Source organism: Ostrinia furnacalis, unplaced genomic scaffold (genome assembly GCF_004193835.3).
Source record: "Ostrinia furnacalis isolate ACB-3 unplaced genomic scaffold, ASM419383v2 OfSCF4405, whole genome shotgun sequence".
Lineage (NCBI taxonomy): Eukaryota > Metazoa > Arthropoda > Insecta > Lepidoptera > Crambidae > Ostrinia > Ostrinia furnacalis.
The window spans coordinates 250,845-275,086 of NW_021134644.1; the positions used below are offsets into that span (position 1 = coordinate 250,845).

At 36.1% G+C, this 24,242-nt stretch overlaps 1 protein-coding gene across 1 annotated transcript; it reads right to left on the reverse strand.

The window, feature by feature from the left end:
- LOC114359486 (sodium/potassium/calcium exchanger Nckx30C) lies at positions 1–23,809 on the reverse strand. The gene is made up of 5 exons (XM_028313910.1): positions 23,803–23,809; positions 22,994–23,190; positions 12,617–12,755; positions 11,894–12,146; positions 1–6,222 (listed from the first exon to the last, which is right to left on the reverse strand). The coding sequence occupies exons 1-5, from the start codon at positions 23,807–23,809 to the stop codon at positions 5,979–5,981; spliced, it is 840 nt and encodes a 279-aa protein (XP_028169711.1). The 3' UTR covers positions 1–5,978.
- Positions 23,810–24,242: the final 433 nt, after the last annotated feature.

Genomic DNA, 24,242 nt, shown 5'->3' on the forward strand with positions numbered 1-24,242 from the left:
TTAGTTCCATTTTATGAACCCTGAAAGATCTCAATAGTAACTACAGGTTGATAAATTTTGTGATTTCCTAAACGCTGAAATGGCCAACTAGGAAGCACCTGATTTTAATTACATTAAAATGCAAATACATAAACTCTGAAATAAACTAGCTCACTGTCACTACCGAAAAATTCATATTAATACTGTAACACTTGAAATCACAATAATCACAATGTGGTTTTGCAAAATTAACCCTATCAGAGCCATCGCCGTTTTTTTCATTAACATGATGAAAGTCCCTAACTTATCTACTTTGTTTAAAATCAATAACATTTTTTTTACTTTTCCTTATTTTGTAGTATCACTATTATAACCTACGCTGTCGCCTCGATTTCGTGTGGTTCTTTTGTTTCCTAGTGAAATGGAATTAAATTGGTCCTGTTATGTGACGTTATAACAAAAATGGTCTCATCCAATCATAATATTTTTTAAACCAAGGATATTACAAGTCTAAAACTGATCATTGGGCCTAGTTCTTTAATTTACAATAACCATTATTAAAACATCAACAATGCAGTTGTAGCTATGGTTAATGACGTTCATTACAAAGTAATTCTTCTTTAAATAGACATTTACTAAAGTCACTTTCGTTTACTCAATTTATTTACTTGGAAGACATTCTTGGTGGTACAGATTCTTCTGTCGAATCATTTTAGTTTCATTTATAAAAAATATTCGATTCACACACGCAATCGAGATCGACAGCTATAAACAAAATTGATGACTAAAGATCAGTCCCCATTTCCCAAAGCGCGTTTTAAAGCTGACTAAATCAATCAACTAAAAGTAAAACCAACACAATTCTGGTGTTCTCGACACACTGAAGGAAACAGAGACTGAATATCTGCAATAATTATAATTTTATATAAAAAACCGTCACTAGTAACAATCTCTACCAGGATATTATATTTTATTTTTGTTAATAAACATTTATTTTTTAATGATAGCCGTTAAGCCTATTCTTAAACTACGAGAGAAGTTATAAAGGTTAGTGTTGACGACTCACTTCGTCGTATAGATCAATAAAGTCAACTCTTATGCTAAGGCTCCTCTACACTAGAGCATATTTGTCGTGAATAACATCATTTATTGTGTTTACATCTTTATTATTATCAAACATTTGATTGGTCACACAAGCTATATCCTTGGCTTCATTATTTCCAAAGACACTGTTAAATGCAATATTTGTACAAAGATCAGATCAATTTGTGCGATTAATTTAGACCTTGAACTAGTCTGTATGACAAATCTTCTTTTCTGCATTTCTGAATAGCCAAAAATTCAAACTGTTCCCACATTTTTAATTTAATCTTCAATCTGCTGTGGGCTTATTGCTGTCACCATATTTTGAAATACATGCTGAAGTATGAAGTTTTAAAAGTAATGTATAGTAGCTATATCTTCTGTATTGGCTAAGGAGTTCATTTTTAGAATTTCAACGATATTATATTCGTTTTCTTCTCTTAACATTGCTTTTCCTTCATCATTTTTAAGACTTGTGACTACCATTTTGATTCTAGGACTTCTGACTTGAACTTTTTACTTTATCATCTCATAACCTTTAGTTATCACTTATATGCTCTAGTTTAGGGACGCTAAGAAAATTTGAGTAATGAATTCTAGCTGGGCTCGTGCTATTTGGTACTGAACAAATGCAATTTGATGTATCTACGTCGTATGACATGCGAAGAGCGAAAATTGTGATAGTCATGATACTTAGGCTAAATCAAATAGAGTATTTAGTTTTAAATAAGTTCATTTTTCGAAGTTTCGAAATTTTTTGCTACTTTTTCTTTTAACTTTACATCGTCGTATATTATACCACAATTTACTTTACTTTGTATTGTACCTTCGAATAAGGACTAAAGTTTCCTAAACATCACTGATTTAGCCTTAAGTTTCACATAAACGAAACCCTAACCAATGGAAGGATGATAAATTTACAAGACTAATTACATTATTCAAGAGATAGATAGAAATTACTAGTTTATAATAGTAATATAATAAGACGTAGCGTATATAAATGTAGCATCGTGGCAGTACATAATATACGTACGATTTGTAATTGGTGCTTCCCAATAAACTAGTACAAGTATGTAAAAGGATATATTGTTATACAGCTTCTACTTCATCCTAAATTGAATTTTTATCAAGTATAACGTGTAGTATATCACCAAACCTTAAAGAAACTTTGGAATTAGAGCAAATTTCATTCGATTCTTACTTTTATAGACTGGCCACTTATAGATCGCACAGTTTTGAAGATTTCAAATATTATTTAAACGTCAGAGAAGATTTTGAATATAAACGGAACGAAGTAGTAAGTATTGAAACCGTTTGACCGAAAGTGGCACCGCTAAGCGAACTACAGAAGGCTAAAGTCAAATCCAAGCTTAAATATACAATATACAGAACTGTGATTGTAGAGAGATGAGCTTCTATAAACACTTTATAATTACGTCATAAGCATGCCCTTATCACAGATAATGACCTACTCAATGTCCGGTACCTATCGATATGTCGTGTTTTGGAACTGCTTGCTTCGTCAGCTTTTTGTGCAGTCGCTTTCACTTTTACAATTTTATCATTAATAACCTTCTATTTTTAAAAGATACGTTTTATAATTAACAAAAGAAAGAGTCGAGTATTTGTTTAAGCAGTTATATCATCTGAATACTTGTGCGCATTCGTAATCTGTAGTTTGTCGCGTTCGTCCACCATTTGAGCTTCACAATGGTTGACTTGTTAAAGCTTAACATACGAATATTTAACTATCTATTCTAGTCTATTTATTGCTATGTCAAATAGGCGGGTTATCAATATAAAATTTTCGTGGGGGTATTAACAATTGAATTTACAAAATTTGTATTTCTCAATTCGATGATTGAGTGATGAAGACGTAATGTGCGAACGAAATAGAACTAGAAAGAAAAGCCTATGGACGGTTCCCATGCAGTTCCTGTCTAAGTAGTTTATTAAAAGCATTCAGCTTCATGGAACGAGGGAAGTAGTAGTATTAACTAACAGTGTAGAATTGACAACATTGCCAGATGCGCTCGATTAAATTTGGATACACAAGTTTCAACAAGAACAAGTGGAAAATCAATGAAGTAGGTTATTTATAGTAAGAGTTTATAAAGATAGTGTAAAAATCTAACTACCGTATTATATTTGAGAGCGGGACACGTGCGACCTACAGCAATATCCTTGTCGTATGAGTGAGTGGATGCGGTTATAATTATAAATATCGAAGCTAACATTGTTAATGGGTCAGTTGGACCCTTAGGCACATTTATGGAATAAACATCGCGATCGTCTGCCCCGCTGCTCAACTTACCCCCTACGTGTTATGTACATGTCGCTGCGGACCAACCACCTGCAACACTTCATTGATACAATAAAATTTTAATCGTCAACCCATGGACTGAAGGTCACCCGACCGATCATACAATCCATATTAAATATTTGTATATAAAACAAAGGAATATTTACAAAAACAACGCAACTGACACACGGACCTAAACGGCTGCTTGAAACCTTACCGATGCGATAATAAATGTCTCTCCTTCAAATAAATTCATTTGCTACCTTTGTACTGTGACCCCTGCATTCGGTAAGTTTCAACACAGCCCAACCAAACCGGCTAATAACGCTAAAACCTCTTTGTAAAGCGCCATCGAATAATAACAAACATCTAACATTCATATATTTAACTACAGTCTCTATTGATGGCTATACAACTTCATCAATTAAACTTTCTGATATAAAAATGATTTCATCGTTACTTATCTCACTTACACGAACTACTCTGAGTAGGTAAACCATTGAAGCGTCATATTTATTGCATTTCATAGGAATATTTTTATCGTGACTTCATAGTTTATATTCGTTTATATTATCTTTATCCTTATTTAATATTGGTGCTCGTTTCTCTCTTGTACTTTTAAACCATCTATTAAAGCATTCACGTTAATTAAAACACCTAAAGAACCTACAGCAAAGCATAGAAACATAGTATTTGAGCAATGTAAATTTACAAAACGTGTGCTATGGCAACATCTAAACAACTAAAACTAATTTTAAAATTAAACTCTACAACTAGTTATAAATGAACGGATTACAATTCAATTAATATTATTATAAATATGTAACACCAAATTCGTAAAGTAAATGTGTGAACGACAGAAAATCCAAAAGTTGCTAAGACTACACTACCGACTTTGGCTTTGTAAGTCGAAAGTAACAAGATATTGATTGAAATGCCATCATGAAGAAACGTTACTGTAACAAAAATTAATGGAGACAACATCAAAATTTTAAATAAAACGTGTTTCAACTATAACACCTAATCTAAGGTATTACGATTATTACTAATCTCCAAATCTAGTGGAACTTGTACTAAAATGACCAGATATCGATTTATAGGTACGTATTATGATACTATACATACATACGTTAAGGATAACGATTCCATGCATAAATTGTCATGTTCATTACAACACTTCACCCTCTGGATTCGAATCCATAACAGTACCTACTTGACAGTCCCGTACCACTAGGTCAGGTGATCATTAATTTTCTGTATTATCATTACTGGTTTGATTAATTTACTTACCACTAAATGTAATTAACACCCCGTAGTTTGCTTCAAATAAAGTAGCTAGAATTGATCAATTCTACCAAATTATTATATTTGAAAGCGTATCATTTACTTTTTCTGTATCTGGTCAAAACAAAGTGATTGTGGTTTCATAGGGGACTATGTTTTGACCAAAAGAGTTTAGTACAGTTACGCTGTCCACATTTTATACACGACGCCAAAACTTGTCACAAATCTGCCTCAAAATACCATTTCAAATTTTCCGAACATTTCCTTCCTTTTTTCATTCACACTTATATTGCTACTCTTCATTTCTCTCAGTTTACTTGAAACAAAAGACTTTAGCTTTGATTCTGCAAATTAAGATCTCAACCAGCAACCAACCTTTGACACCAATTTTGGGTGCCCAAGATTGGCCCAAATAATGCCTTCATCTGTAGTGTGGCCTTAGCGTAACTAAAACAATTGGTTTCACCAAAATAACATGTTCTGTGGGTGGTTCTATCATTCACAATCACATATAACATTTTAGCGCATTCTATTTCTACATCCTAACCAAAATGTTGATCATTGTGCTATTTCACAAGTGGCCCTTATATTAAATACTCCTTGACTCTTATAAGCTTGAAATTGTAACATTACTATGTCGACTACTCTCTTCAGTCACTAAGTATTTCGTACCCTCTATAACTTAATAAAGTTTTGCTAAGCATATTGTAACGAGTCTACCTAGCGGAATTATTTATAATCCAGTAAATTTTGGAGGTATCTCAAATTTCGTACTGCTCTAAGTCTTATCAAGGCCTCTAAGAATAGTCAACATAGCATCATATGCTGGTGTGTGAGGTCCACATTTCGTCCAAATATCTTCCTTTTATTTTCGTATCCAACTAAAAAAGAACAGGCTCTGAAATTCCAAGCAGTGGCATCTTTCTGTTGTGTTCAACCACTTGAAATTTCAAAATCGTACTAACCTACTTCAAAACAATAATATGTAGAAATTAACAGTAAAATAACAAAATTACCATCTATCATACTAATAAAACATTAACGCCAATAGCACACCTCGATCACAAAACCTTGGCAGCGAAACCATTAAAATACACAACTCTGATTCTTCATTCTTCTTCAACATCTTCAAATCTCCAAAAAACTTTATAGAATGAACGCATGTATTTTGATTGGTAGACTTCCACTGTCATGGTTTCATGAGGGTGTTACTGTAGACTCAATACTTGTCTCACTGATTTTTTCAATAATTGGATAAGCCATCAAACCAAAGTCATTCTACGACCTCACAGCACATTATCTTCAGAATAACCACAACCTCTCCATACCCTTACTCGCTAGGACAATGCAGGTAGCCGTATTCTAGTCCCAAACTGACGGCCACGAAGACGAAGTACAGCATGAACATGGTAAGCCCTAGGCCCTTGTTCATCTTCCACCTGAAGCAGGCGATGCTGAGGATCACGAAGAGAAGCATGGCGAAGAGCAGCACTATGCTGCACACCATGCCTTTGGAGTTGACCTGGACCGGTGCTCCGTTGATCAGCCCGTATAGGAGCCAGGGGAGAGGCAGCCTGGAAAAGAAACGGTTGATTTTTATAATCTAAGGATGAACATTGTTGCAAAACCTCAAGACGATTTCATTCAAATTCTTCATTGGGATAAGTCCCAAACACAGCATGCTGGGCGAGTGAATAACATTTTCTAATACCATGTGAAATAGATGTGACGACCACGATTACTCTGCCAAGAGTATAGTGACGAAGAAGAAGAAAAAATATAGATATTACCAAAATAAATTTTATAGGATGTTTGGGAAAATCAATTTCTTCCAAGGTAAAATCTTCTTCATTTAACAAGTAAATTAATCGACCATGAAGCCAACTCATCATTCGTTTTATATCGGCTTAAACTTTGAAACCACTTTGTTACAAAAAATATACATTATGGTATGTACCTACTATGTACCTATCACAACCCAAAATTCACGAGGCAGCAAACGATACATGGTTTTCTACTTTTGCTTGAGTTGGCCCAAATCATTTGCGTGTTCAGCCAAAACCGTGATCGAAATCCATCGCTCAAGGCTAATTCGCCTATTCTCCGAAGGTTTCGAAGGTCCTACCACCATATCTCATCGCGGTTTTACTTCAGTGTCGTTCCGTATTTTTCTTATACTTTTCCGTAACAAATGTCGCTTAAATATATCGCTCCGATTTCATGGTACAGGAGACGCACAGTTAGTGGGTCGTTAGTCATAACCCCCTCCTACCCCAGGTTAAAAGTTACGATAAAGTTAACAGTTTGATATTTATCTACGTAATTCGAAAGGCCTTGGCCCAAATGTTGGGTCATACGAAATGCCAGTTTAGTACAGAGGAAAAAAGTTAAGAAACAGTTCTTCATGCTACGAAAATATCGGAATCGAATGCTTTTCCGCTGGAAATGCTTTTCTATACTATTTTCTTTGCCTAAGGGTAATAGCAGTTTAAAGACTGATCGATTGAGATCGAACTCGTTAGGCCATTAGCCCATTATGATGTTATTGAGCTAGTTATTCTATTTTCCTAGAAGTAATTTCATGGGCTACTAGTATTTGGATCTATAGGAATAGAATATTCAATCATTTTGTGAATGTGGCATCGTTTATAAATGTTTTTTCTTCTCGTGACTCAAACATTTATCCCTAGGCCACACACATTGTGATAACATTCGGGCGACAGCGGAGCGAAGTCTTTGCGACTATACAAAAAAGCGAATCTTTGAGTTATGTGTGGCAAGAAGAGTCTCTGAATAATCAAGGCAAATTTTTAATCCAGTTAAATCAAGCTTTGGGAGCTCCTCTTAATCCACAATCCGAGGATATTCCAGATTAAGTTTCGTTATAAAAACCGGCTAATACAGCGCGTTGGGAGTTGCAAGTCTGGTTATGTAAGTTTGTAGCAAATAACAAACCAAAGTAATACTTTCAAGGACCAACCGCATCCTTTGCCAATGCAAAACCGAATTTATCAGTGTTAAGTCCGACTGTAGGAGAACAGCCAGAACACTTAAAAAGGTGAATGATACAAACAATATTTTTAAATTTGGATGTATGTACACCTCACTTATGCAGGATATCTTCATTTACAATCTTTGGGTAAGTGATGAAAAGCTAATCATTAAAACAAAAACATTAATAAAGTTAGTTACTAAATGGGTTATATCCTCAACTAGCGACCCACCCCGGCTTTGCACGCGTACAAATTATACTCTGTCTATCACTCTATCTATTGCTGAAAACTATATTAAAATCCGTTGCGCAGTTTAAAAGATCTAAGCGAACAAACCGCGGGAGCGACTTTGTTTTATCCTATGTAATGAAGATTATCTCATTGATACTAAAAATACTAAAAAATTTAGAAATACAAAGTTTTTGCTAGCAAAGATACAAGTAGAGAACAATAGCTGCACAAACTGGCCGCTGTCTTTTGCCTGCAACATAAGCTTACTTGAAAACTATGGACGACTTCGCCAAACACTTTCGACAGGGGCTTTCGGACTTTACGTGAAGGGATTTGGGTTGCTTATCGCTTGTTTGCGGGTTTATCGACCGTCCACAGACCGACGAATAGTCCAGACGCGAATGAAATTCCGTAGAATTCTTGCGAATGCAGAATGCGGTGCATCACAATTGTCAAAATTGAACTCGGATTGGTGCAGTGCGAAAGGGGGAAATGTAATATGGAGAAGACACTTTGGTAAATATTTAAAACGACTTCCCTAGGCCGTTTTCCTGGATTTCTTGTTTTGGCTCGGAGTAGGGATGCTGCCAAATGTAAGAGTTTAATAAAGCTTTTTAGGAATAAAGGAATTAAGATAGCGAGATGCTCAAGGAAATACGAATAATACAGCCAAATTTTTGTATTGAATGCAGTTGCACTTTTAGGCTGGGAAGCACCATCTTACTTTGACTTTAACAACCATCAAAAATCTGTCAAACATCATATATTATAAAAAACACCGGTTAAAGTTTTAGTTACGGTCAAAGTTAAGTGGTGCAACCCAGTCTTAGATTTCACTATCTTATTGTCAGATAAAAAAAAAACGGAGTAACCAACGTTGAAACGTATTCTTGAAACCTAATTCATTATATTAATTTGAGAAAATAAGGACTTATTCCTGAGATATTCAAAATAAGCCATTTCTAGAAGTTCTTTGAACCATCTCAATATTATTTCTACCTTCGCATTATAATGGATATACCTACAGTCTCTTCGAGTCCCGCCAAATCCAGTTTAAGGAGCATTTACCCCAAAGATTACCTCGCTAATAAAACGAAAATCGAATCACGACGCTACATATTCTCAAGCAAAGCACACCAGTACAAATGTCGCGAATAACTTTATTTATGTTACCACGGACTTTTATTTCCATGATACATTGCAAACGATGCCGTGCCAAGCGATTTAGAACTCAAACTCCACCAAATAAGGTGGTCTACATTGCGGTGTATTTCAGCAATCGATACGCGTTTTTGTTACAGATTTATATGGTACAGTAATGGTAGGAGTGCCGCATTTTTCACCTTCAGGCTTTGGGTATAAGGATGGAATGTAATTTGTTTATGTGCCGCCGGCTGTATTGTTAAAATCTGGGTAGGTTGCGCGATCTCTATTCAATGACATAGAGATATGTCCCGCGAAATTCTTGGTGCGTTGATGGAATGTCCCGGCAAATTGCTGTCTCAAAGTGTCTTCAACAAATGTATCGTTTGTGGAAGGGTTATGCCTCCATATCAAAGAGGATTACGTTAGGTAAATATATTCCCCAATTTATGTACCAAGGCTGAAGGTTTTGGATGAAAATTCAAGTACATTTATGTAAATAGAGAACTACAATAATGCCACAAAATTTCTATCGTTAGAGTTGTAATTACTATGTTACTATCACAACCATCATGGTATCAGAGCCACCCATAAACCATAGACATAAATCAGTCAGACTGCGACTTAAGTTGCCGTCTGCACCATACTCGTTATTATTTTCAAACAATAAGGTTAATTCGATCCAAATTCAAATATTTAATTGAGAACATTATCAAAACTCATCAAGTATTACCAGCAGCATACATTTTACCAATCCGAATACTAAAAATATTCCAATAGCACTAACTTTCAGCCAACTGTAACCCCGAACTTCAGCCATCCATAACGATGCAACCGAGAATCCTATAAATACAAAACTCGCAAACGTCAGCCAACTTGCGGGAACACCGATCAAGATGTTGAAAGATTCCATTAAAGTTTAAGACCGTGAGCAAGGGTGTCGGTAGGGCTTGAAAAGGTCAAGACCGTGGCAGGCTCAGGGTCGTGGCTGAAGCTCGATGTGTATTGTTATCTTGTTTGTAATCAATCTAACCTATTCAGTCTGAATTAAGTAGAACCTGTCCCAACAGGTCCGTCAAGAAAGTCAGAAGTTTAAATTCAAGTCACATACCTTTAAAGTATAATTATTTGAAACGCAAAATACACTACTTATATCACATTGATACCAATAGTTCTAGATAAGTTAAATATCTTTCACTACTTATTCTCAACATAGGCCTACATTAATGTCACGAAAAAGTTGGTCACACGTGAAGATACTGTGAAGAAAATTGTTTACGTTGAGATATTAGGTAACGCTTCCATTTCTTCCTAAATAAAAGTCGCATTATCCTAAGCCACAATTCGCGAATTGAATGTCAACACACTTGAAGAAGATACAAAAGATCTGGAACGAATTTAAAAACAATTTGTACATCTGAACTGTATATCGCTATATTTTAAAAGTTCCCAACAAAAAGGGAATTATTTAGAGAAGGTATCTTTACAGAGCGCCATTTTCTTTTGGCATGTCTCCAGCTTGGTGTAGTATTTAAGGTACCATTTTGCGTTACTTAAGATTCTGGGAGTGCTACGAACTTCGTATCTACTAACTGTAGCAAAACCGAAATATATTAAATTGTTGAAATGCTGCGCCGTCTAAACCACAAACTGCTGTATTTTACAGTCTGTGGTAGGAGCTAAAGTTTTATCTAAAAGTTTTAAGTAACAGGACTGTTTGAGTAAACTAAAACTAACATTACCAGATTGGGACTTAAGGACCTTTGCGGTGCGGATTCCATAGTTTATGGGGAAGTTATGTGATTTATAGACGACTAAATATTAAGAATATTTCACTGGAGAATTCGTAAAGTACAGAAATAAAAATGTCTATGAAGTATTTGGACGAAGTTGAATGAAAGATCATAGAAATGACAGAAAGCTCACAACACATATTAATAAGAACTCGTCTAAAATAAGACGAGTTAGGGCATTTTCCAAAGCTAATGTGAACACAATAGACAACCAAAAGCAAAATGCTAGTGTGAATTTACAGGTAAAAAAGAGAATGACAAAGATAAATGAAGAAAACCACGTTCAGTGTACAATGAACTTAAGTTAAGACTGTCTCAGGCAGAAATACGAGCATTTTGAGTCGACTGAAAGACATGATTGATGTCTCCACCGTATCTCGACATTGAAATAATATGTGCGTTTATGAACGTCGGAAACGCTACGAAAAACGTTGTGAAAACTTGGATTTCAGTCATCATTAACGTTCTATGAATATTATAGCAAATCGAGCTATTCTTAATTTCAATGGGAAAGAATGTTGCGATCATTGAATGAATACTTTAGTCGATTTTCGACAAAACTTGTCATTTTGGGGACAAAATTCTTTCGGTGGGGTCTGTATTTTTATGATGTTCTGATACCTATTTGGTGATACGCCAATATACTCTTCGCAAGGTCTAATATGGGATACTCTCGCAGAACCTTAAGTATGAGACCGCGGTAACAATTGATTTTCAATGTGTCTTGATTCGCTGGTACAGTCAGCGTCAAATAGTTCGTGACACCCAAAGTAGCCAAAAAGTTCGCAACACATCTTTGTCACAATGAAGGTTTTCGCGAATGAAAAATCTGCCAGATGGCAATACGTAGACGCGAGGTCCAAATGCTGCATGATTGATTATTTTTGACATGACATTGACAGATATGTCAAAATCTACCAACCACGCAGCAGTCAGACCCCACATTCACGTCCCGTCATCTAGCGGATCTTTCATTCGCGAAAACCCTCATTGGAATACGGTTGTGATGTCAACTTTTGGCCACTTTTGGTGTCACTATTTGACGCTGAATGTGCTTGGGCTACGGAAAAACAAATGACACTCACCCAACAGTAACATCAAAAATATTGCTGCCGACTGAGCTCGAGACGGCCATGTCGCCGAAACCCTTTCTGGCGACGATGACCGACGTGATGAGGTCCGGCACCGAAGTCCCCGCTGCAAGCAGGGTCAGCCCCATCACCTCGGGAGGAATGGCGGCCGTGGCACCAGCCACGTTGGCCCACCACACCATAAGGTACGAGAAAAATGCTATCCAAACTATTGACCCTATAAATGTTATAGGGAATAGGTTCTTCCCTGGAACAAAAGGGTAGGGTTAAATAAAATATTCAAAGTTATGGGGCTGTAAAAGGCGTTAAATGCTTTGTTGGTACACTCTTCCTCTTCACAGGACTGTTTTAGTTTTAGAGATTTACTGGTATAATTGAATTCATAGCATTTTTTATGCAGTTTATTTACTCAAAGAGTGGTAAAGTGGATCATTTTAAAAATAGCTGAAATTGAGATTTAGGTATTATTTAAAAAGCTCATAATTGGAAAGGCAACTATTCTAATGCGATTTAAGCTACACTCAACGCCATCTATCGGGAAGTAGGATTAACTAGTCCAACATTTCACCATGTACCTACAGGGGCGAAAAGCTCTCATACTTGTAGCTTTATTAATTTTTTCGTGGCAAGTCTCAAGTACTTCAGTTTACTACAAAATTCAAATAGATTTTTAACCTTAAACCAAAGATACAAAGTTCAAAATAAAAAACAACTTGCCTCTCGGAGTCCGCGTGTCCGGGAGGGTGATCCATAGTGGGAAGACAATTGGCGCGACTAACAAGTACGTCACTCGCTTGCGGAACCCTGAAGGCCACGACATATCTAAAGGCGTCGTGTCGTCCTCCAGATCTCCTATCTGGAAAAGGAAATAAGGAAATTGAGGAAAAAGATCCTTAGTGCGTTTTTCCTGTGACGAGTGCCAGTAACATCGGGACAACAACGGAAAATATGTATGGAAGAATGAAATTCGGGGCAGCCTGTATGCGGACGAGATCCGCACGCGTGGCGGAATCCGCATCACCGGAAAAAGGCACTTATTATGTTCCTAGCAGACCTAGGAATATCATTATAAAAAAATTATAAAAGAATCCCTTGTTTTTTTTTTGCCAGCAATGTGGTTGTATACGTTTGGTGGACCGACGATGAAGGTGAAGGTCGCAGGAAGTACTTGGATGTGGGCAGCGTGCCGGTGGTGTCGCGGAAGTCTAAGGCTATGGCCGGATACTCGCGACACTCCCACGGAACGCCGCGGAGGTTTTAGTGGGTATACCCCGTCCTTTTCAGTACGGAGCAGCGCCCGGAGTCCCACACACCACCCTGTCCCTCGGCAGTAGTGACGGTGAGCAAAGAATTTCCTCCGCGACAAAAAAAATGTGGGCAGCGTAGAACCAGCCATTGTGGAAATTCCTTGAGTCCTATGTCCAGCAGTGGCGTGAACATCTTTTGGCTTAAAACAAATTGACAAACGTGGTACCATATCATATTCTGAAACGGGTAACTACTCGTAGATAAAAAGTACCCTAGTTTTTTTTATTATTACAATCAAAGGTTTTGCCAAATGAAGATAGAATTACTAAGATACTCCATTGCGTCCCAAAGTCACCAATGCCAAATACGGATAACCGCAGAACGAAACCTCTCGGTCAGCCGAAAAGGAAATTACCTCTAGAATTCCAGCAAAAAGTTGCATTCCAGAAAAGAATTTCCTCTTTTGTCGCACCACAAATCAGAAATAAAAAAAGAAAATCGTTTCCAGTAAAAATAGATGGGGCGCGTTCGTAAGTCCGCAGACGTCTGCGGTTTTAAATGGGCCTGCGTTCGCTTGACTTTAGCTTTTATGGAATGTGCATTGTGTTTTTTTACTGACTTTTTAAATATTTTTATAGCCTCGAACACGAATTTTGTTATTGGTATTCAAGGGTATTTTACCTAAACTTTTGCAATCTTGGAAGGAGAAATAATATTCAAGACTGTCATGAATGTTTTGAAAAGCCTAGAGTTTTAGTTATTCTTTGGGTCTATTATCTTTTTATCATAACTGCAGTCAAATTAGAAGCACCTAAACCCAATTTATTTGACACTTATGCTATGAAAATTGGCAAATCTTAGGATTTATTGGAATATCTTAAGCTTTACCGTAGTTTGGGAATTTACAGTAACATAAAAGCTTTTTGTAAAGCCATAACTAGTTTTTTTTTCGTTAATAACTGGAATTTTATTTTATATTCGTAATATCATGCATTACGGAATCAAATTTTTGGACGGCATTCGTTTCAATATAAATACAAATCCGTGCCCTTACTGGCCTAAATACTGAATTACAGAAAGAACATAAACGATTTTTTACGATTTCCCAACTACCACTTCAGTTTACTTATTCCACGAATTTAACCGGTACATTCAAATTAACTGCCGCGGTTAGTTGTTAAGCTGTAAACCGGCCAATCACAGGAGTGGGTCACCTCTTACCCTCCGACATAAACTTGCTAACCTTTCATTTAGAGGGTTTTTACTGACTTTTTATTGTATGGGAGCTAGATTAACATTCACGGTACATGTTTATGGAAGACGTTCGTAAAAAAGACACCCATAAATCAAGTTTGACCTCGTATATTGTGATCCTAGATTTCCCCAGACTCTAGCGAGTCCCTCAAGTATTTGTAGTCGTACCCCGTTTTTGTTCCATAGATCTTGAGTCGTGTTTTCAAAGAAAAAGTGAGATTAATCGTTTCAACGGATACTGGAAAAGAATAGAAGTAGTTTTCCACACAAACTCTGGTTTACGATTGAAAATTATGGGCGTGGAAGGTTTCTAAAAGTTATTTAGTTGTGTTTGTGTGTGTACAAATATTATTTTAAATGTGAAGTACCTACTTAACTACCTAATTTCAATTCAAAAGACAAAAATGTTTTAAATAAATTGTATTTGGTAAAATAATGATTGAATTTGAACACAATTTTATCTAATTAGTGTCCAATTAGATAAAATTGTGTTCAAATTCAATCATTATTTTACCAAATACAATTTATTTATCTGCTACAAAATTGAATAATGATTCAGTAGGACGTAATAAAATGGCATTTAATATTGTTATATTAAAGCTAAGAATCTGTTTTTCAGACTAATGTTGGAAGGGATGAGCAGAACAAGTTGAGAAACTTTGAAGCATCTTTCTATTCATTTTTCGTGCATTATCTACGAGTTATTGGCGTTGTAGAACAAATAGTGTGTATAGAGGAGATTTTTCGCTTTTTCTTCAATGTATTTTTCTTGTTTCAATGCTCTTCAACAACAACATGGAACAAGTATCGAACTTGAGTCATTAGTGATATTGGATAAGTACTTGTTGCTAATAGTAAGTTCATAATATAATAAACTGTATTTTATTATGAAACAAATATGTTGTCTTGTGTTTATGACATAAATAATGGCTGTAAATATGTAATGGTCCTTTTCAAGTCAATAATTTAGGTGATATAGTTAGCTCTTGCAACTCAAGGCGAGTGAGCTTTACTTGTTTTTTTTTTTAATTTTTTTTTATGCATAACAAGGCAGGTATTTGACCACAATCGCACCTAATGCTGTGTGTGTACGTGTACATGCACGTCCTATCAAAACTTTTAAAAACAAACAGTATCGAGCCACCACACATGTAAAGTTCACTCTCCTTTGTGAATTGCAACAATTCTATCTAATTTGATTAATTCCGCCCAGAAAAACTCACAGGATACGTCATCATCCATTCTCGTTCAATTAACTTAGTTTTCATCGGGATAAATGGAATATGTGTGCCTATTACTAGAGATGAAACGGATAGTTGTTTGGCCGGATACCGGATACCGGATATCCGGCCAGCTGCTAGGCCGGATAGCCGGATATCCGGCGGCCGGATAGTTGGCTCATTGTCTCGTTGCATATCGTGATGAGTTTAGCGTCGCACAGGTGGTTCGAACGCGATCAGTGGGTCTATTAGTAGGCTAGACTAGTCACACTTTTCGAAAATCGAATCAGTCCGAATAGAATGTCAGATTTTGCCACTTGTCTAGGGGGCAGTGGGTCTAGACAAAGTGCAAATTATAATCGCAAACCAGTCGAAAAGTGGTCGAAAAGCCCCTTTTTTGTATGGAGATTTGACGGATTCGATTTTCGATTCGATCAAAAAGTGCGTTTTGTCTAAGGAGGCAGATCAATTCGGGCGATTTCGGTTGCCATCGTGAGTGTGTGATTGAATAGCGAAAATTAAATTAGTTTACTTGCTGCATAATCTGACTGAATTGCATCAGATCATCATCAGTGAAAAAAGATCGCCTATTTTATTTGGCAATATTTCGATTTGACAGGTATTTTTAAAGTTTATGTATTCGTCACTAGAGTGAATAGGCCAGAAAAAGAAATTAGTTTTTTTAAAGGCCTTAATATGGCTTTTTGTAACTTTTTGGACTTTAAATAAAAGACGCCATTATTATATGACATTTTATTGATGTTTACCTCAAAGATTAGTATTTCATTTTATTAAAACAGGAAATTGTCGTAGTTTTTTAATATCCGGTATCCGGCCGGATAGTGAGTTACTATCCGGTATCCGGCCGGATAGTAAATTTAGGCCGGATATCCGGCCTACCGGATAGTTACCGGATATCCGTTTCATCTCTACCTATTACCTAGGGTACACTTGTCACTTATTTCCTTTGCTTAACTTTTAACATCGTTACCTAGAGTTTTTGTGCTTCAAATAGGGACCTTGGCTTTAAGCATAGCTCGGTGATCAAGAAAATATTTATAATATTTTTGGCATGAATTTTACTGGACCCACATTCCTAGGATATTTAAGAAAACCTAGCCAGAATATATACCTATGTACTTACTACATAAATATTGGTGTAAGATTTTTGTGCTATAGTGCTGTGTTTCTTACTTTTTTGTTGCAAGTCCGGGCCTTTTCAAGGCGAGAGTGAATAGGCACTTACTCATACATAGAGCAGATAATAATATGTACCATCCTAAACTGCATCTCACTTAACATGAGGTGCGATTTCTGTCAAATATCTGCCTTGTACAGTACCTACAAGGTAGGAAAAAAATAGTGTTTTGCGTTATACAAAAAATCATTGATTTATATCAGCACAAGGTTTATTTTGGTAGAACATTAATTTCTAAATATAGAGTTTTATAAATACATGGGTTAATTCGTTTTCCGTTGAACCTTTGACATTCTTAACGTGCTCGATCTAAATTAAGAGCACGAAACCTTAACGCTGACTGCGTCTAAGCTTTGGTGGCACCGATCAACAGGGCTGGACTTTAGGGCCAGGGGGCGTAGTGTAAGTTTACGTCAAACGCATTTGACATCAACTGCGTAAAAAGTGTCATTAAATGTATGACGGATTGTACAGCGCCCCTAGCGGAAACTTTCAAGTACTAAAATCTTCATATATTTTTAACGTCTTCGATATCAAATGCGTTTGACGTAAACCCACAATACGCCCCCAGAAGGGCTCACTATTTGAAAATCACAATAATACTTTTTTATTTATTGTAAAAGATAACCAGCACCAACAACATATCATTCATAATGCATGGTTACATTGGGAGCTAAAATCTGAAAGATACGCCTTTACAGGTAAATACAGCATTCAAAGAAAACAAGCTTATCGACAGAAGAAATAAACTACTTACTCATAAGAAATATTGATTTTTTTTATTCATAATCAGGAAACTCTTGACCTGCATCTCTCACCAGATGGAAAGTAATGATCAGGCCAAAGGTATAAGCGAGCTTCGCTCGGAATCCTCAACCATTGAGGATATTTCTGTCTTTGGGGCCCTTGGGCCAAGCCTCGAGCGCGTTCCTCTTATTAATGTAAACCTACTGCATATTGATGCACAAAATCTAGTTTGATTTCAATGGGACCTATCCCATTAGTTAAATAACGATAAACATTAAATACCAATAGAAAAAATAATAAGTAGTATTATCGTAATAGTAACAGTCGTCAGCTTTATTTCAAAATAATCATTCGACGAGTTGTACTTTTTTATGCTTAACAAACTTTTAGCAACATTATGCCATGGGTTATAATCACAAGTACCGAATCCACACTAAACTTTGAATCGAATTTTGGACGTGACTTTATAAATGGGCCTACACCTACCAAATACATCCCTGGACGCTGTGGGCTCGAGCCTCGGCCACCATAATAGATTCTGGCCTGGCTTCAACAGCCCAAACAATTAATCTTTGAACGCAAGGCCATATTCTGGTAACTTAATACACAATAGCTGATTAATTAGTGTTTGTGTTTTTTTTCTGTATGAAGATTTAGGGAATTAGGGATGTTGCTTAAGTTTATCGATAGATTTGACAACGCCATCTCTTGTGGCGCTGACACTGTGTAGGTTTGTTGTCGACACGACAAGAAGAAGATTGTAATTTTGCTTGTTAACTAAACTTTTAGTTTGGTAGGTACTGCTTCTACAATGTAGGTAATTGTGAACTGAGTGTAAACAAGATTAGGTAATTAGCTCGAATGGAACAAGCTTTACTAAACTTAAGACTAGTAAATGTTACAGTAGGTATAGTAAAACCATGGATTTATACATTACTAGCTGACCCGGCGAACTTCGTACCGCCTTAGCGTAGAGATTTTCTTAATATTTTTTTCCGTAAGAACCATCCTTGGACTTCCACAAACATTTAAAAAAAAGAATTATCGAAATCGGTTCAGCCGTTCACACGTGATGCCGTGACAACGCGAAACGGGTTTCATTTTTATATATATAGATAGATTATAATTATTATTTTTCCCATTAAAAATATGTCAACTCTTTCTATCAATCTCTAAAATTAAAGCTATCACTTTGACACCGAAAACATTTTAGTGATATTCAATCTAACAAATCCAAAAAAACCAAATAATTTCAGGAAGATTATACTGCGTCATTGTAGATCCTGAAATTGCTTTAAACATGGTTTATAGGCAAATTATTGTACGAAACACGTGAAAATTACTTTGTGACTTTTTAAGCTTTTCCATTAGCATTTAAAATATCGTAGAATGAAAAATGTTTAGTATCGATATTAAACTGTGCAAAGAACATCACTAGCCCAAGTTATAATCTTAATCTTGAGTAAAATTGGGTCCTCACTTGTTTGCGAGTTCGTAATATAAATCACAGTTGTAAAGAAGTAATTTATGTCGCAACGAAATTGTAAAACAAATTGGAAAGCTTCATTTGAAGTTTCTTTTTGTTTGAACTTAAGGTTATTTTGGCTTTTACTTAATTATTTATTAGGGGCCTTTTATTAGTTAGTGAAATAACTAAAACATTAATTAAAAGCTTTAATTTAACTTTCTTATAGGTCAAAAGCTTGCGTTGTATTTTTAACTAAAATATAAAAATATTTTTGCACACATACTTAAAGCAGTTACAAAAGGCGAACTTAATGGCAATAAGTATGAAACATTTAAATGTAAAGAAAATCAATTACTGCGTACCTTTTACCAGGTAGGTATAAAAGCTCTAAAAAGCTCACTTCATATACTTTAATATTCTCCTTTGATAAGATTATTATTAACAGCAATTTGAACTTGAATCAAACCAAACAACTAAATAAATACCAAGTAAATCTATTTATTTATGATACATCTTCATTTGTAACTAATTCTATCAATTAGGGAAAAGACTTCCCTTAACGAAGCGATAATTAATTAGTGTTTCAGAAGCAAAGCCTTCAATTAACGGTACCCTGAAAATTAATACTATCTGTCGCGGGTCCCACAAGACCTCTAATAGTGATTGATGCGCTAAGTACGGGATAAACTAATTTAGACTATTTGAAAATCATTTCACAGGATAATTTACTCTATTCAATTTTGATAACGTCTGTTTTCGCTTATGTGCTTTGTTTCAACGCATCGCGATTTAGACTATTTGAAAATCATTTCATCAATTATTTAAACTCTACTCAATTTTGATAACGTCTGCTTTCGCGTGAGTTTTGTTTAACGTATCACTTTGAATTTCCTGGTGTTATGTATCCATTTTATTAAGTTTGGAACGAGTTTTGAACGTCGTTTCATAATACGGGTCTTAGATAATGTTGAAACGCAAACAGTTGTGAATTGTTTTGATCATTATTATTAAGTACTTAGCTGTGACGCGTGAAAATGGTTTTGGAATGGTTTTTCAGTGATACTCTGCTCTTATGGTCTTAGCGCGATATTATGAGCCTTCATCTATAAATAGACTATCCAATACTAAAAGTTTTTTTTCTATTCGCACCTAGTTCCTGAGATTAGGGATTCAATCAACCAAACAAACACTAAAAAAAAACTTTATCTTTTAGTATTAAATGTAGAGTACCTACCTACTCCAATAGATTTGTTATGAGTAAGAAGGTCCTCTCACTCATCATAATCATCATCATTTCAGCCATAGGACGTCCACTGCTGAACATAGGCCTCCCCCGATGATTTCCACAAGGGCCGGCTCACTCACTCGCTACAGGCTAATTACATATTGGCGTTCAATGATATACTATGATGTTCTCATTATCACTCACAAGTTGGCGCCACTAGCGTGTAAACCGTGCCAACTGCCGGCCCAAACACGACAGCCTCATCGATTCCATTGTGTTCGCACGTCAATACTAAAGTATCAAAATCATTTCCTTGTCCTCGACCCAATTTATTTTCAATTTACGGTATAGAAATCCCTTTTTATCGGGGAAACTGTCAGGTTTTCTGTTTACACCCCCATTTAGCAAACCCTGCTGTCACCAGTGGGCTATCAACCCGTTTCAGCCCTCGATACGCACCTGTCAGGTGGAATTGTCAGTTCTGGGCCACAAAAAGGGTGCAGCGTAGCTATTGGCTATACTTTTACATCCAGAATCCAGATGTGACTTAAAGGTCAGTATTAAACTCCATGAAATCTTGATCTTCTTCTTAAATAAAAATGAATGTTCCTAAGCGCAAAACTCGAAAACGGCTGGACCATTCAGCATGTTTTTTTTTACAATTATGTTCCTTAAAGGCCCACGGAAGGTTTTATGGAAAGAAAAAACTGAACGGAATTTACTTGGGTGAAACTAGTACGAGTAGTAAATGTTATAAAATGAGAACGGGTGAATTTACACTAAAGCATTTTTATTTTGCACAAAATGGTTGTGCAATTTTCACTTTGCAATTCCGCTAGATTTACAGCCCAAATAAAAGTTTTGGGTCCCATTAGGGCATAGCATGGAACAAAACGCTTTGTACGGGCAATAAAATCCCCAATAGACATGTTGACACCACAGTCAATTGACGTACTTTTTAAAACTGTCAAAACGAAACTCTCCCATAGATTTTGTATGGCACTACAAGCAAGTGACGTCACTATTTTGTCAACCCAATTAAACTACTTTTTTCAATTACAATTCGAACAAAAATCGTACAGGTAATTTTAAATAAATTCGGTTTTTAAGACCAGAATGAAGAGTCTTTTTAAAACAGTTGTGGTTTCGAATTATTGGGGTATGGTGTCAAACTGTCTATTACTTTATTTCCCTGCACTATCTACTGGGATAAAGAAATAGTTATAATAAAACAGCTTCAAAGTAGTCTGGAAATGCATTGGAATGGAAATTCGACGGCCTTTACACAAAGCGACGATATTGCTACGACGTAGACGTAGACGATAAGATTTTATAGTGCAATTTATAGATTTTACGCGATAAACCCATTAATTTTGTCGTCTAAAATTAGTAAATTGTAATTTTAAGTACCTAAAATAATATCTATTTATTTATGTATATCTTGGATATGGCATAATTACAGGGTTTGTGTTGTGGGTCTCCTGCAATCACTGAGTCATAGACCTTTTTGTCTCTGTAAAAAACTGTAAATGAAACCTGTTTTGAGACAAATAAATACTTTTATTCTATTCTAAAATCATCGATAAGATTTTATCACGGCGCGCATCCTAGTCCGGCAGGTCTTCGAAAAAGACTATAGTAAATAGTGATAAAAAATACATACCTAGTTGGTTTACATGTATGAGTTTGATGTTGCCTCCTATGCATTTAGTTGGCACGTTTAATTAAGTTTCATTGTTGTCAAATTGTTAATTGAGTAAACAACTCAGATTGTTCAAAGTAGATAAATATGTTTTTTATATTTTCAAGAACCGAACCATGATATTTATTTTGGATAAATCGATAAGAGAGAAAAGTGGTTAGATAAAAGTTGTTTGTCTGTAAACTCTTTCGTCAGTAAGCTGTACAGCTAACAGCAGTAACAATATACGTTTCGTACGTTCAATAAACGAAACGTTTCGTATTTTCATCGCGTACGTTAGTCGCATCGTGTAAATCCTCACCAATGTTACCTACTATGATATCTGAACGCCAGCGAGAGCTTGTTATCGTATTTATATTTCGAAATCGCTGCAATTTGTACGTTAAATAAAGTTATTTGCATTCTTATTGCACTTGCAGCGGGATCGTCTGCTTTTACAGCTCAAATTAGCCGAGAATATTCAGGCAGTTCGCTGAAATTTCATTGGATTCTGCATTCAAAGATGTATCTAATTTCGTTACATATTTTATGGAAATGTAGGATTTATAGAATGAAGATACTGCTTATTGTTTTAAGTTTTGAGGTAGAATTTAGTAATATTTAGTTGTACTATTGTAGTAAGTGTCTCAAGAGCTTTAGAAATGAAGCCACGTCAACTCTATGGTCGCCGGTTAATCTATGTTTATTATTTATAGTTATTTGCCGATTAGCTACACCGCCTTAATTTTAACCGTTGCTATAACTTTAACCGGTGTTATTGTATGGTATTTGACATTTGTTAAAGTTAAAGTAATATGGTCGTATCCAGCCTTCCTTTTGACTTCACGGTGACTTAATAATCTTAGCATCGTTGTGTTTAATGGTCCAAGAACCGATTCCGATCCGATTACATAAATGTAAAATAAAGAGTCAATCATGAAAATAGTGATGATGAATCCCTATTTCTGCCCATCAAAAAGTGTGAAGAAATAATACCAAAGTTTGTGGCAGCAGAGGAAACTTAACCCTTCGAAAACCTCAACAAAGACTCACCTCTTCTATAGCATCTAATTGCTTATCCTGAAGGCCACCGTTGGGCAGGTCCAGCGGGGTCTCCTTGGCCTGTGTGGCCGCGGCGGAGTGCCTCGCCGCCGTCGCCCCCGCGCCCCCCGCCGTCGGCCTGGTGGCTTCCAAAAGCACCTTCAACGAGGCAATCGCGTGCAACTGCGTCGCTTTTTCATCGACTTTTCCTGATGAAAGTCAAGGGTTAAGTAGAGGTTCTTATTAATGGGCGTAAGGGCAGAGTAAATACAAATGAGTAGGTCATCTTCATAGAAACGCTCCGAGCGCCATTTTGGCGCAACACCCCGCTAATCCACGTTAAATTTTTTCAGTGTGTGCGTGCGCGCCGCATACGTATTGGCGCGCTCACATACAAATCGCGCTCGATGCGTTTCTATGAAGATGACCTACTCATATGTATTTAGGGCCAAAGAAGATGCCAATTGGAGTTATTTTGCGATTCACAAAGCGCCTGCTTAGGTTTTTTCATAATTTTATTTACACACACTTGTAAGCTGTGAACAGTGAGTCTAAAATTGTTTCGGTGCGACAAAAGTTTACAAAGACAGTTGTGATATTTACATACCTAGTTAACTAAGTTATTACAAAGATTTTAATGATATAATTATTGCAGGTTCGTCTAATAAGGACCAGTTGCTAATATAATAAGTCAAGTCTTTTAGAAACTCATTTATTTATGCAAGTAGGCTTTTAAAATGCACTTTTACCCGTCCCAAAATTTTTTTTAAAATAATCAACGTAATGGAACCTATTAGCAAACGGCCCTACATTACACGAACCTCCCATTACCCCATAGGTAGGTACATCCCATTAAACAAAACATAACATTTTCATAGGATGAAAAAACGTAAAGTACCTACCTACTGTCATTCTGCCGTTTACAAAACTTTCAAGCTAATTACAAAAAATACTTACACTTAGTACAAAAAGTAACAATTTTAAAGTAATCAATGCTTATAGTAGGAAGCTACAACAAAACAATAAGTATTGCCGTCCATTTAAATAGGTACTAAGTACTAACAATGTTCCATAGTCCCATAAACGAACTTCAATTTCCAGTCTCAGGGAGAATGCTATTGCCCATCCCTCTTCACTCTTCAAGGGCCGGAAGACACCTAAAGGCGTTCAATTTTCGATATTTTACAGGTAAAAATAGAGCCAAAGTCTATTTCAGAATGTCCCGTTCACACCGCTTCAGGCTTGGCTGCCCAAAGGGTTA